This window comes from Pocillopora verrucosa, chromosome 11, assembly GCF_036669915.1.
Source record: "Pocillopora verrucosa isolate sample1 chromosome 11, ASM3666991v2, whole genome shotgun sequence".
Lineage (NCBI taxonomy): Eukaryota > Metazoa > Cnidaria > Anthozoa > Scleractinia > Pocilloporidae > Pocillopora > Pocillopora verrucosa.
Window position 1 is genome coordinate 21,048,952 of NC_089322.1, and position 14,271 is coordinate 21,063,222.

Genomic DNA, 14,271 nt, shown 5'->3' on the forward strand with positions numbered 1-14,271 from the left:
TTCTCATCACTTTTCTGGTTAATATTGTAAGGAGAAATTCTGTCTTGGTCACTCATGGAAGTTAAAGGGTTAATGTATTGATAACATGTGGCTAATAACAAACTATACATGGGTATACCAGCACATTGCAAGTCAATATATAACTCACAATTGTTGATAAAGATGTGAGGCACACTTTTGTGGCAGGTCTTGAATCAATTCTGCTAAATGCTAAACCACTATACATACACTTCTGCCACTCCCCATTTCCCCTCTCTCCTCACCATAGTTGGTACACATAGAGACTGTCCTATTTGTAAAAGTAGCTTTGCAATTGGCTTGAGCAAAACATATGTTATTTAGATGTTTGACTGTTCAACTTTGCTCTGATAAGGGGCTAAAGCTTAAGACTTAAGCTTTTGAAACCTTTTACCGTGGCCAAGTTACATTACAAACTCATTTTCAACATCAGTGACACTTGGCTGCACCTCATATCATGTTCCACTTCTTTGTTTATTTTATAAATCTATAGCAGGGCAGACAAACAGCAACATAGTATCTGTTGTTTTATTTAATTAGTTTGAGTTGATTTTATATTTTTAAATATAAAATGAACTCAAATTAAATTATAAAAAAAAATTGAAATATTTTGGAGAATGGACATTGGCTAAATAGCAAATTTTGAAAGTTGTCAGGAGAACATTGTCATTGAATATTCAATGTAATTTGAATAATTATAAACGTGTGAGATCAGTCATATCAAAGCTGACAATCCTGTTACAGCACTATTTTACAATGGGAATATGTCGTTCCTGAGTTGATTGTAATAAATCGCGTATAAAACCAGAATATTCAAATTTTTTATTATTTTCTGATTATTTTGGTTCCGTTTTCTTTTTGTTGAAGGTACGTTTTAAGATTCTTGTTACGGGTCCTCAGGTTAATTGATGTTCGTAAACTCTGATTGGCAGCTGTTGGCGACCGCTTGCCGCGCCATTGTGTAACGCTTTGTTTCGCTGCTAAATTTCCTTCTCTGCAGACAATTGCGGAGTCTTCATTCTAGGGAATGGTTGAACTTGTTTCTCAACCATGGTTAGAAAACATGAAGCACAGAGATGATCGCTAAGACCATTGAGAAGGGGAGAAAAATGTAAATCAGAAAATTGGAGTGCTTGATTGGTTGGTATGCGAATAGTTATTGTGGTAGCGTTGCGTTTTGGTCGTCCTCGCAACCTCAGCTGTTCTTGGAGGGAAAATAACGCATTGGATTCTATAAAGGCTGTCAAATGATAGTTTATAAAAAGGTAAGAGTATTGTTGTCATCTTACGGACTAGTAATGCCTACTTCTTGTTTTAATAAACAGCTGGCTTTCCTCCTGACTCCGTGTGATCATTAATTTTTTGCGGTTTCATTACGGCATACAGCGTAGAAGAAAAGTTGACCCGGTCAAGCAAATCTTGGCTCGAATCGACGAAAAACAGAGCAAGGTAAAAGAAATCCTTTAATTGCATGGCTTAGAGGCTTTTTCTTGTTACTTTTATGATCGTAATTAATCTTAATCCCTGTGGCAAGTTCTTTGTTTTATACTCTCGCTAAGGAGTAATTTGATTTCGTTGTTCAGTGTCTACGATAGACATCATAAATAATTGAAATAACGTTAGGATAAGACCGAGCTTGAACTCAAATGAAAGCATTGTACTTTTCTCAACTGTTGCTTTGTGTACTTTTGTGTTTGCTGAGAAATTCACGCTGAATAAGGAATTTATGCTGCGTTAAGCAACTGGCGTAGCGCCGACTTGGTAGCCATAGAAACATGCTCTTTAAATTTTGCATGAATTTATAATGCTACAAGATAATCATATGAGGTGTAGATTTTTTCTTCTTATTCGTAAAATGAACCAAGTATTCTAAGTTAGAATTGTCTCTTTTTAATTGTCAGTTCCCAAATTTAAAAATTGTAATTTACGTTTAACTTATTTTTTAATAACCATGAAATGTCAATCACATGGACTAACAAATTGAGCAGGATTCAACTTAAATGTAAACTTGGAAGCCATGATAGTTTTTTTTCTGGGTATCTTAAGTACTGATCATGATGCAACATCCAGAGATACAAATCATCCATCTTTATGGTTTGATTGCTGCATGAAAATTTAATCTTTTGGCAGCTTTCTGCCAAAAAGACTTGCATTGAAAAAGCAAAATCAAATTTTCTTGAATTACATTTTCCTTCAAAATGTGGCCAGTAAATTGATAAATCTGTGCAATTTCATGCCTGATGAAAATTTTTCCTGCTCTGAGGCAGGAAGATGGGGCCTTTGAAGATTGGTAAGGCTTGACAAAATTTGGATGAAAAAAAATCACTGGGTGCAGTTGTCTCCAGTCACTGAACTCATGACAGTTTTATCTGGCAAAATAAACAAAAAATTTCCTTGTAGGCCTGGGCAAGTATTAAAATGATTTGATTTAAGATATGTAATATATATGTCTTAGAGGACGTTTTGATGTTGAGTATCCCTGGGTATTTTTACGAGTTGTGCTGTATTTTGACGAGCCGGTAGGACGAGTAGAAATACATACAATGAGTAAATATCCTAAGCAATACCACACACCAAAATGTCCTATAAGTTATTTATTATCCAACTGCTTTTTTCCTGCCAAGTGTTTCTGCTCATTTCTCATAAGGCAGGAAAAGCAAAGCAGATACAGAAGCATTAAGTGTGCACAGCTAACCTGTGAAACAGGTTTTTTTTTTAATACAAAATAACCAACTGTAAAATATCACAGGATATTTGTTCTCAGTTTTGTGCGCTTGGAAAATTAGATATGATAAAAATAGTGAGGATAATTTACAGAAGAATATTGTGTATTTATATATAATTATGTGCGAACATCAATCCTTAATTTTAATGTTTAACTTGTAGACAGGGTTATCATTATACTCAACAACTGATGTCCATGAACCAGCAAAGGAAGATGTTTTACCTATGGTAAATCCCTCAAGTGGTAGGCAATTCTTCATTTTATTTCTTTTTCACCACTTGATGTACTTAATGTACTCTATGAACAAGAGCTACAGGCAGCCATTGGTTTTAAGTTTTCTTGTGCCATTTTGGCAATTTTCTGTATTTTATGCAGGAAATTTCTAAATTTGATAAGCTGTCATACCCACATCCATTCTTCTGACTCGAGTTGTAATTACTCTGCATGTTTACAATGGGGTTAAACTTACTCAAGTCATTTAGTAAGACTGAAGACTAAAGACTAGGTAAGTCATCTAGAAAACGAGGGTGGTGGTGATTTAACCCATTCCACGCCTCCTCAAATTTCATAGTAATCTGTGAGATGTGGCCTTCTAGACAAATCATTCTGTGAGGTTTTTTTTCATGTTCATGGACTGCTATGATGTACAGCTTTCCCCTTCTTTAGAGCCTACCTCAGTGTTAGGCAAGAACTCTTCATTTTTCCCTGACCTGTCAGCTGCCCGTCAGAAGGCTCACAGAAGGTAAATTTCAAGTTGGCATTTAATTACAATCAAGACAGTATTCGGTGTGGTGAGGCTAAGAACTGTATCTGATTGTAGAAGATTGGAGAAGATAGCTTTAATAGTCCAGTGAAAGGCAGCCACACAGGCAGAGTTAATCTGATATTCAGAGAAAAACTTAACAATTTTATTTAACAAGTTCTTCCCAAAGAGTGAGCTGATGAAAGGAAAAGGAACTTATCTAAGTTTGAGCAATTTGAGGCAACACAAATGAAATTATATGATTTCTAAAGGGCTCTTGTGAGGTCATGGAATCACCTTCGACAAATCACAAATTGTACACTGCTGGCTCGGAAAAGTTTGGGTGGCCAACTTACATTATTAACTCAGCTGATAAACCAAATTATATGGTAATTACCTTCCCTCCCCCTCCCCCTCGATTTCCCAATGATGCAGCACTACAGTTTTTTAGAAACATACACCCCTTTATTCATTTGGGAACAATGAGTTAAAACTGATACATCAAGTGATATTAGAATAAATGTGTATTCCAGCCTAGTGACCCACCCAACTGAAGCTTATCCAGGTTTCCTCAGCATGAAATGACTAAGAGTATTGCTCTTCCCCCCTGGATGGAATGCTAGTGTATTAAAAAGGTTACCTCCCAGTATTTAATCAGGCTTCCCTGATGACTGGTTAGTACCCATTTATACATACTCTTGGGTGTTAGAGAACCACTGACAGAGTAAAGAACTTTGCTAAAGAACACCACAAATTAGCATGGTCAGGTCAAGAACTCAGACCTCTTGATCTGGAGTCCAGCACATTAACCTTCAAGCCATTGCGTTACTCATGATATTAATATAACTTCAAAATTAGATCAAGCATGTTTCTCTGCTAATAAATCTTGATATAAATCTTAAAATTTGCCTTTGCAGATTAAATGCAGGGTTACAACATGCTGTGGATGACAGTGATCAGAAGGCAGCACTGTACATGCAGGCCAAGGCAGACAGACAATTAAACCTGACATTTCCTCCTGCCAAGTCACGAGGAACAACAGCTGCTGAGAATCAAGACAGACTGGGTTATGCATTCAGTGGCTGGTCTGATAGTCCTGTAGGTGTCTTTTCACTATTTAATTATTAAGGGTTTGATTACCTGAGGTGCTCCAATTCTAGTTAGGTCATAATGTGGCATCTGGAGCATGAAATGGCAGAGACTTTTAATGCTGGTATTGCCTTAGTCGGAATCTCATATTTACTTCAGTTTTTTTGGTAATTCAGTAGTAATAACTTTTCAAACTTCAGAGAGATTTTGAGAGTAAAAAGAGACAGTGGGAGTCAGGCTGGGCCCCTTCTTGAACTGTAAAGACTTGAGCTGGAAGTGAGCCTTTCAAATCTCTCACAATAACCAAAATCCTGACTTAAATAAGTGTAACTAAAATGTTGTTCACTGATTACCGTTATAAATATAACCTTTTTAGCCCCAAGAGTGTCAACAGCACAAAGTCTCCTATTGAATTTTCAAAATCTTGCAACTGAAATAATATCATCACCCCTTTCAAAGTCTCGCGTGCCCATACCAAGCTACAGGTAACCTGACTTAAGCAATTCCTGAGGTGCAACTCAGTCATTTTTTTCACCAATTATTTTCTTAATTCTGTAGTCAGCAGGGGTGGAAAATCTTCGTTACAATTCTCGCACCAGTTTGAATCCCTTTGGATACAACAGAAGAACTTTGGCATTTCAACCAACTTCACTAAATTATGTTGTGGAATGGCCTGAAACTTGGCCCTTGAAGATCATGTAAGTTACCTTGTTATTGTCGCTCTGTTTATTCACGTAAATCAAAGCCAGCTGATGCAAACGTGTAAGTTGCTGTATAACATTGAGTTTACTTATTCTCTAACATGCACTTTAATTTTCTGATTTTTCTAGGAGTCTAGGTAAAGGAACTGGGCCAGCACACAGACGGAAAACAAAACCCAAGTGAGTGATTTTCTACTGATTGGTCAGATATCATTTTAAGACCAAGGACTTTCATTATTTTCCAGTGATCCTAAAGATTAAATGTGAAGCAAATACTAGCATGTGCTATGAAGTGCACCCTTCAGGAGGAAGGTGAATGGACATTCCATAACACATAGACTTACTTGCCATGTGTTACTAGATTTTCAACTCTTTTCTTTTTGTTTTTGGTAGGCCTAAAGTTCATCGCAGAGTGCACTTTGAAACGTCTCCAGCCCCTTCCAATTCAAGAACGATTTCAAACAGAGTGTCCACTCAAACTCTAGATGATCCCGTACCAGATCAGACTAAACAGGTTTTACCCGACATACAGAATCCTTCAACAAGTGTAGCAATGGGATCAGCTCTGCAAGGGCCCCATGTTGCAGAATGTCCTACCTATAACAATAATGCTGAGGTTTTATCTCAAGGAAGTTACCCTGACAGAACCATGCTTGGTGTGGGAGAAGGACTTAATTCAGATATATCAAGAGTGTACTCTGATGCGAGCTCGATATCTGAAAGTGCCTTTGCCAGTATATTGGAGGGCAAGGTGGGTAAATTTGATTCATCTTCTTTGTTTGTCAGTGAGAATCTTTTTGCATACTTGAATGGTTGTGGGTGAGCATCTATAGATAGGTGTCCAAAACAGGGGGATTTTTAATACTTTGAACCACGTAATTTCAAAAGATCTGGGCCCAGTAGTACAAAGGGCGGATAACACTATACGATGGATAAATTGCTATCCAGCGGAAAACTGTTAATAAAATACACTGCGCTATTCACCGGATAGCGATTTATCCAGTGGATAGCGTTATCCGACATTCCCACAACCGGGGCCCGACTGCTAATTCTCCCCTTGGGCTGTAACACATTCCCATGTAAATTAGTTACGGGAATCTGGCGTTAGATCAAGGTGATAACTTCTACCTGATAAATTTGGTTATTCTCATTACCTCTATGCTGGATAATGCGGGGATATTATAGAGAGAAGTTACAAGGTGATAAGTTCTAAAGGGTAAAAGGTTAGCGAGTTGGTTCAATTGCTCACGTAGTCTTTCCCAGACAAATCAAACCGTAAACCAGTGACTACCTGAGGATAATAAAGTGGTGTCGTTCGTAAAAAAAGGGGATATGCTCTCGTCAAATTAGGAATTCTTTTCAAACATCAAAATGATATTAAGCTCAAAACGCCAGTTTTTGCTTCATTGAACTGACAGGCTACCGAAGAACCACGTGAGACAGAGAAGCAGCAAACTGACAGTATACCCTCGTGTAGCCCAACCCCCATCAAAACAGCGGGTGAAATGGTAGATGATGAACCAGAGAGTGTTGTGGATTCATTAGGGGTTGAAGATAAGATGGAAAACGAACAGTCACAAGATCAAGTGATGGACATCGTGACGGAGATAGCTGCAGAAACACCTGCAGAGGATTACATGCAGAACATTTGACAGTTGCGGCTACGCGACCTGAGAGAGGCATGCTTGGAATATATCCGCTGGCCAGAGACAAAGCAGGCACCTTGTGTGAGAAGTGAGAGCTCCATTGACAGTGTTTAATACTGAATGTTTTTTAATTTATTCTATGTTTTCAGGTAGTCTCTTGTAGAGAACGAACTTACGTCCTGAGTAACATTCGAAGAAAAACAGAACATTTAATTTTAGGGGGGGGGGGGGGGGGTAAGGTTCTAAAGAAACTGTAGAGCTGCGTCTGGGAGAGGTATTACAAAATGATTTGGTTAAATCAAATGAACTGAAAATGTAAACTGGCCACTGTAAAGAGTTTAAAAGCTGACGTTTCGAGCGTTGGCCCTTTGTCTGTCGCTCTGACGAAGGGCTAACGCTCGAAACTTCAGCCTTTAAACTCTTTACGGTGGCCAATTTACGATTTCAACTCTGATGTTAACTCTAAATGACCTGTTATCTTGTGATACATTTTATTTGTCAGCTTGTTCGTATAACTTTGCCCCTTGCATAGCAATTTGAAAACGACAGAAGGCTTTCGGCTTTTGCTGATCGAAACTTGAAGATTTTCTTTCCCAAAACAATATCATTTTTATATTATATTTTATAAATTCCTCAAGAGTGCTATAAAAGATATAAGTGTGTTTCAGTATAAGCTTTACCTAAAAGAGTGTTTTTATATAAGATTATATACATACATAAAGAAGAGTATATTCGGCTTTATTTTAATTTTTTTTTCCTAAAGAAAAATACATATGTACGTTTCATCGGAGATGGGTGCGGCTGGCTAATGGTGATTAATATGCCACTGCATGTTTCCGATAATGGCAACGGCAACCGGTGAAAATCTTGACCTTACTCGTTCTTCCTTTCAAGCTTTTAACCAGCCTCGTATAGAAAAGAGAAAAATGAGTACTGATGCAAGAATGTTCACTCAAGTGTGTTAATGGCTAAAGGCAGGCGGCAAGAACTTCAATTTTTTTGCCGATTGACATTCTCCGTTAATGTCCTTTTTAACCCGTTTATTACGATCAATGGCTACGGCAAGTGTAAACGATAGAATTCACTACTGATTTCGCCTTCTTTTAAAATTACAGAAAAGTTTAAAATTTTATCTTATTCACAATTAGTAGGTTCTATGTTTCTGACACAACAAAAGCAAATATTTGAACTTATTTCACAAACTGTTGAAAGGCACGCCGCAAAAGTTTAAGTTTTGCCGCTTGCCGTTCGCTAAAACGTGATTAAATATTTTTATTGTTGTTTTCTTTTTTCTTCTACTTTATCCATGGCATCGCATGCAGCAGGAAAAGGTATTAATAAGTGATTATTCCATGTTTCTTTCTTGGGTTGCGTAGCGTATGGGTAGCGTTGCCCTGGTTGTGATAGCGTGGGAACAAAAGGGCGCTAGGGGACGCTTTTATAGTTATTGTGTAAAGTGTGTATTTGGGGAAAAGCGACTAAGGTGAAACGCTTATTGACTGAGTTGGGTTAGGCTGAGTGGACTGACTGGTTTTTTTGGCCCTCAGTCACGACGTGCGGACCCAGGGTCGTCAAAAAGATTTTGATTAACTGGACTGTGATTCTAGGAGGCGGTACAAGGGGTTATCGTTGACATGCCTCCATGCCGAAAATTAAGCCCCACACATTCGGAATAACTGGCGCGTTTTTCAGTGTAGACGGTGAAACGCGCCGATTGCCGTCTTATTTTGAAAACCCTGTGGACCCTAAGATCTCGTGCGGCTCCACCAAACTCAGTCATAAAGTACTTAATGTTAACAATTACCAAATGCCATGATTTTGGTTAAAAATTTGCGTTCAAGACGCACAAACTTAAGATTTTACAGATTTAGGCCTTCTTAAGAGTTTGAGATTATTGCTTTATTGAATAGAGATTTATTATATATTTGTACAAAACGTATTTCTTCAAAATTTATGAAATTCGGACACATTTCAACTGTTGGTCTGTTTATAGTAAAGCTTACTTCAAACATTTCAGATGAATTGTGTCTGATTATTTAAAATCTAATATATTAAAGTTCACACGGCAACCAGGTGGACAATCAGACATAGTTTGAAGCTACACTGGTTTGCAGATTTAATGAATGTAACCGAAGAAGTTACAATTCATAGACCCAACGTTTCGACACTCCTGTCTAGTGCCTTCATCAGGGGTGATCTAAACGCTGCAACAAGAGGTCCTTTTATATGATCACTAATTAGCGGCCTTTTTTCTGACGAGGTGTAAATAGGCGTCAGGAAGCAGACCGCCATCGTCACGATTTAAAGGAGCGTGGGCGGAGTTAATGTGCCAAGCCTCCAAACAAAGGCGCTGGTGGTAACGCCGATTAGTAGTGATAATTTTAGAATTATCCCACCCAATTGTATGGTTGGTTAGGCAAGTATGCTCCGATAAAGCTGAATTTTCCTTTTTGCAAAGAAAAACCGCTTTTTGGTGCTCTTTTAACCGTGTACCAAACTGGCGTTTGGTCTGTCCGATGTATTCGTTATCACAGTCATTGCAAGGAATAGAATAAATGGCGTCGGTTCGTTGTTCTTTCGTGACAGGATCCTTAGGTTTGGCGAAAATATGCCCCAAAGTCTGAAAAGGTTTTTGAGCAACTTTAACGTTGTGGCTATTCAAAATTCTCTTGATGGGTTCAGTAACACCCTGTATGTAAGGAATAACAGCAAAACCAGTCGCTGGTTCCCTTTCATCAAGAGCGTTACTATTTGTAACTGGTTTTTGGCAGTTACGGAGAAAAGTTTTTGTATAGCCATTTGCCTTTAGGACATTGGAAACATATTTCCTCTCCTCAGCCTTCGAATCGAGTGATGATGGTAGACAATCAGCCCTCCTAAGTAAAGTTTTGGCTACAGACTTTTTATGGCAAATAGGATGGTGAGAATCGAAAGCGAGGTATTTGTCGGTGTGGGTGGGTTTACGATAGACACTTGTCTCTAAATTACCCTGAACCCCTCTAGACACATTTAAATCAAGAAAGGGCAAATGTCTATCCTTTTCACGTTCAAGGGTGAATTGGATCGACGGCTCTACTGAATTCAAATGCGACAAGAGGCGCTCCGCTTCATTTCCGGATACCGCAGAAATAACATCATCGACATATCGTTGCCAGAAAAAGGGTTTAACCGGTGAAGTGGCTAAGGCCCTTTGTTCCACGTCTTCCATTACCATGTTAGCAATGACAGCAGAAACAGGCGAACCCATAGCTGTACCAAAAACTTGTTGATAGTATGTGCCGTTATATGTAAATTGCGTGGTTTTGAGGCAAAAAGACAGCAGATGAATAATATCCTCCACAGGCAAAGAAGTTCTTTGTCCTAGGGAAGCATCTTCTCTGAGTCTTTCCTCCGCAACCTTAACGGCAAGATCAACTGGGATTTTAGTGAAGAGCGAAACAACGTCGAAAGATACTAATTCTTCACAAGCGTCAAGAGTTTTATCTCTTATGAAATCCGTAAATTCGCAGGAATTTTTAACAGTGTAATCAGTATTCCCAACAACAGGCGACAAAATTCTCGCAAGATAACCAGAAATTGCATAAGTCGGAGAATTAACAAAAGAGACAATGGGTCTCAAAGGAATTCCCGGTTTATGAATTTTAGGTAAGCCATAAAAACGTGGACATAAGCCGTCACTACTGTATAACATTTTGTACGTAGAGTCACTAATTCTGCCAGCTTTTTTCAAATCAAGCAACATTTTGTTTAACTTTCTTTGAGTTTTACTGGTTGGATCAGAGTTTAAGACAGCATACGTACTCTTGTCATTGAGCAGAGACAAAGCTTTGTCGTGATATTGCTGTTTGTCCATAACCACAACACAATTACCCTTGTCAGCAGATAATACGAGCCTGTCCGGATCCTTTTTGAGAGTTATAAGCGCATTGAAAACATCCTTTTGAATGTTTTTGGGAGGAGGTTTAGCACGCCTGAGTACGCTACTTACTTCTGCTCTTACCAAATGCCTACGATCGTCGTCGAGTTGAGAGATACTCTCCTCAACAGCGGCGACAATTTCGGCGGTCGGTATTTTGCGAGGAGCAATAGCAAACTTTAGACCCTTCTCTAAACCACTCCGTTCCAGCGCGGATAATTCCTTGGAGGAAAGGTTCATGACCCATTTATCTTTCAGAGATGAGCCTGAATTAACAGGAGACCTCTTACTGAGCAAGTGACGGAGTTTTCTGTCATGTTTCTCTCTCTGTTTGGTAAACGTCTGCAGTTCTTTCGAAATGCAAAACTCCTCGACCCAGGAAGTTTCGGAGTTGTTAATCAAAGCAGAGAGTTCACTGAGTGAACGAGAGAATAACGTACGTAACCGCAGTATGGAACTGTGACATTCATCTATTCGTAGCTTGAGAAAAGAAAAACCAGTACGGACCATGAGCTTGTATCCTTTAGCACTCCGTAAAGGAGGCCGAAATCTCAAACTCGATGGAAGCACATGGTTCTCTTTGCAACGGTGATTGAAATACAAATGACAGCGATACTTAGCAATGCGGACTCTGATGTTAGTGAGCCGGTTGACCCTTGTAACAACAGTTTGACCATACTTTTCTCGCAAATAAAATATATTAAAGTTCACACGGCAACCAGGTGGACAATCAGACATAGTTTGAAGCTACACTGGTTTGCAGATTTAATGAATGTAACCGAAGAAGTTACAATTCATAGACCCAACGTTTCGACACTCCTGTCTAGTGCCTTCATCAGGGGTGATCTAAACGCTGCAACAAGAGGTCCTTTTATATGATCACTAATTAGCGGCCTTTTTTCTGACGAGGTGTAAATAGGCGTCAGGAAGCAGACCGCCATCGTCACGATTTAAAGGAGCGTGGGCGGAGTTAATGTGCCAAGCCTCCAAACAAAGGCGCTGGTGGTAACGCCGATTAGTAGTGATAATTTTAGAATTATCCCACCCAATTGTATGGTTGGTTAGGCAAGTATGCTCCGATAAAGCTGAATTTTCCTTTTTGCAAAGAAAAACCGCTTTTTGGTGCTCTTTTAACCGTGTACCAAACTGGCGTTTGGTCTGTCCGATGTATTCGTTATCACAGTCATTGCAAGGAATAGAATAAATGGCGTCGGTTCGTTGTTCTTTCGTGACAGGATCCTTAGGTTTGGCGAAAATATGCCCCAAAGTCTGAAAAGGTTTTTGAGCAACTTTAACGTTGTGGCTATTCAAAATTCTCTTGATGGGTTCAGTAACACCCTGTATGTAAGGAATAACAGCAAAACCAGTCGCTGGTTCCCTTTCATCAAGAGCGTTACTATTTGTAACTGGTTTTTGGCAGTTACGGAGAAAAGTTTTTGTATAGCCATTTGCCTTTAGGACATTGGAAACATATTTCCTCTCCTCAGCCTTCGAATCGAGTGATGATGGTAGACAATCAGCCCTCCTAAGTAAAGTTTTGGCTACAGACTTTTTATGGCGGTTTTTCTTTGCAAAAAGGAAAATTCAGCTTTATCGGAGCATACTTGCCTAACCAACCATACAATTGGGTGGGATAATTCTAAAATTATCACTACTAATCGGCGTTACCACCAGCGCCTTTGTTTGGAGGCTTGGCACATTAACTCCGCCCACGCTCCTTTAAATCGTGACGATGGCGGTCTGCTTCCTGACGCCTATTTACACCTCGTCAGAAAAAAGGCCGCTAATTAGTGATCATATAAAAGGACCTCTTGTTGCAGCGTTTAGATCACCCCTGATGAAGGCACTAGACAGGAGTGTCGAAACGTTGGGTCTATGAATTGTAACTTCTTCGGTTACATTCATTAAATCTGCAAACCAGTGTAGCTTCAAACTATGTCTGATTGTCCACCTGGTTGCCGTGTGAACTTTAATATATTTTATTTGCGAGAAAAGTATGGTCAAACTGTTGTTACAAGGGTCAACCGGCTCACTAACATCAGAGTCCGCATTGCTAAGTATCGCTGTCATTTGTATTTCAATCACCGTTGCAAAGAGAACCATGTGCTTCCATCGAGTTTGAGATTTCGGCCTCCTTTACGGAGTGCTAAAGGATACAAGCTCATGGTCCGTACTGGTTTTTCTTTTCTCAAGCTACGAATAGATGAATGTCACAGTTCCATACTGCGGTTACGTACGTTATTCTCTCGTTCACTCAGTGAACTCTCTGCTTTGATTAACAACTCCGAAACTTCCTGGGTCGAGGAGTTTTGCATTTCGAAAGAACTGCAGACGTTTACCAAACAGAGAGAGAAACATGACAGAAAACTCCGTCACTTGCTCAGTAAGAGGTCTCCTGTTAATTCAGGCTCATCTCTGAAAGATAAATGGGTCATGAACCTTTCCTCCAAGGAATTATCCGCGCTGGAACGGAGTGGTTTAGAGAAGGGTCTAAAGTTTGCTATTGCTCCTCGCAAAATACCGACCGCCGAAATTGTCGCCGCTGTTGAGGAGAGTATCTCTCAACTCGACGACGATCGTAGGCATTTGGTAAGAGCAGAAGTAAGTAGCGTACTCAGGCGTGCTAAACCTCCTCCCAAAAACATTCAAAAGGATGTTTTCAATGCGCTTATAACTCTCAAAAAGGATCCGGACAGGCTCGTATTATCTGCTGACAAGGGTAATTGTGTTGTGGTTATGGACAAACAGCAATATCACGACAAAGCTTTGTCTCTGCTCAATGACAAGAGTACGTATGCTGTCTTAAACTCTGATCCAACCAGTAAAACTCAAAGAAAGTTAAACAAAATGTTGCTTGATTTGAAAAAAGCTGGCAGAATTAGTGACTCTACGTACAAAATGTTATACAGTAGTGACGGCTTATGTCCACGTTTTTATGGCTTACCTAAAATTCATAAACCGGGAATTCCTTTGAGACCCATTGTCTCTTTTGTTAATTCTCCGACTTATGCAATTTCTGGTTATCTTGCGAGAATTTTGTCGCCTGTTGTTGGGAATACTGATTACACTGTTAAAAATTCCTGCGAATTTACGGATTTCATAAGAGATAAAACTCTTGACGCTTGTGAAGAATTAGTATCTTTCGACGTTGTTTCGCTCTTCACTAAAATCCCAGTTGATCTTGCCGTTAAGGTTGCGGAGGAAAGACTCAGAGAAGATGCTTCCCTAGGACAAAGAACTTCTTTGCCTGTGGAGGATATTATTCATCTGCTGTCTTTTTGCCTCAAAACCACGCAATTTACATATAACGGCACATACTATCAACAAGTTTTTGGTACAGCTATGGGTTCGCCTGTTTCTGCTGTCATTGCTAACATGGTAATGGAAGACGTGGAACAAAGGGCCTTAGCCACTTCACCGGTTAAACCCTTTTT

At 39.3% G+C, this 14,271-nt stretch overlaps 1 protein-coding gene across 2 annotated transcripts; it reads left to right on the forward strand.

Annotated features, from left to right (window-relative positions):
• Positions 1-963: 963 nt before the first annotated feature.
• On the forward strand, positions 964-8,937 carry LOC131787858 (uncharacterized). 2 transcript variants are annotated; one of them, XM_059104931.2, is made up of 9 exons: positions 964-1,283; positions 1,405-1,467; positions 2,905-2,986; positions 3,410-3,485; positions 4,403-4,583; positions 5,133-5,272; positions 5,405-5,455; positions 5,669-6,026; positions 6,694-8,937. In XM_059104931.2, the coding sequence occupies exons 1-9, from the start codon at positions 1,266-1,268 to the stop codon at positions 6,925-6,927; spliced, it is 1,203 nt and encodes a 400-aa protein (XP_058960914.2). In that variant the 5' UTR covers positions 964-1,265; the 3' UTR covers positions 6,928-8,937. The 2 variants fall into 2 exon arrangements, with proteins under 2 accessions (XP_058960914.2, XP_058960915.2); XM_059104932.2 differs by having other exon boundaries at positions 964-1,162; positions 1,344-1,467.
• Positions 8,938-14,271: the final 5,334 nt, after the last annotated feature.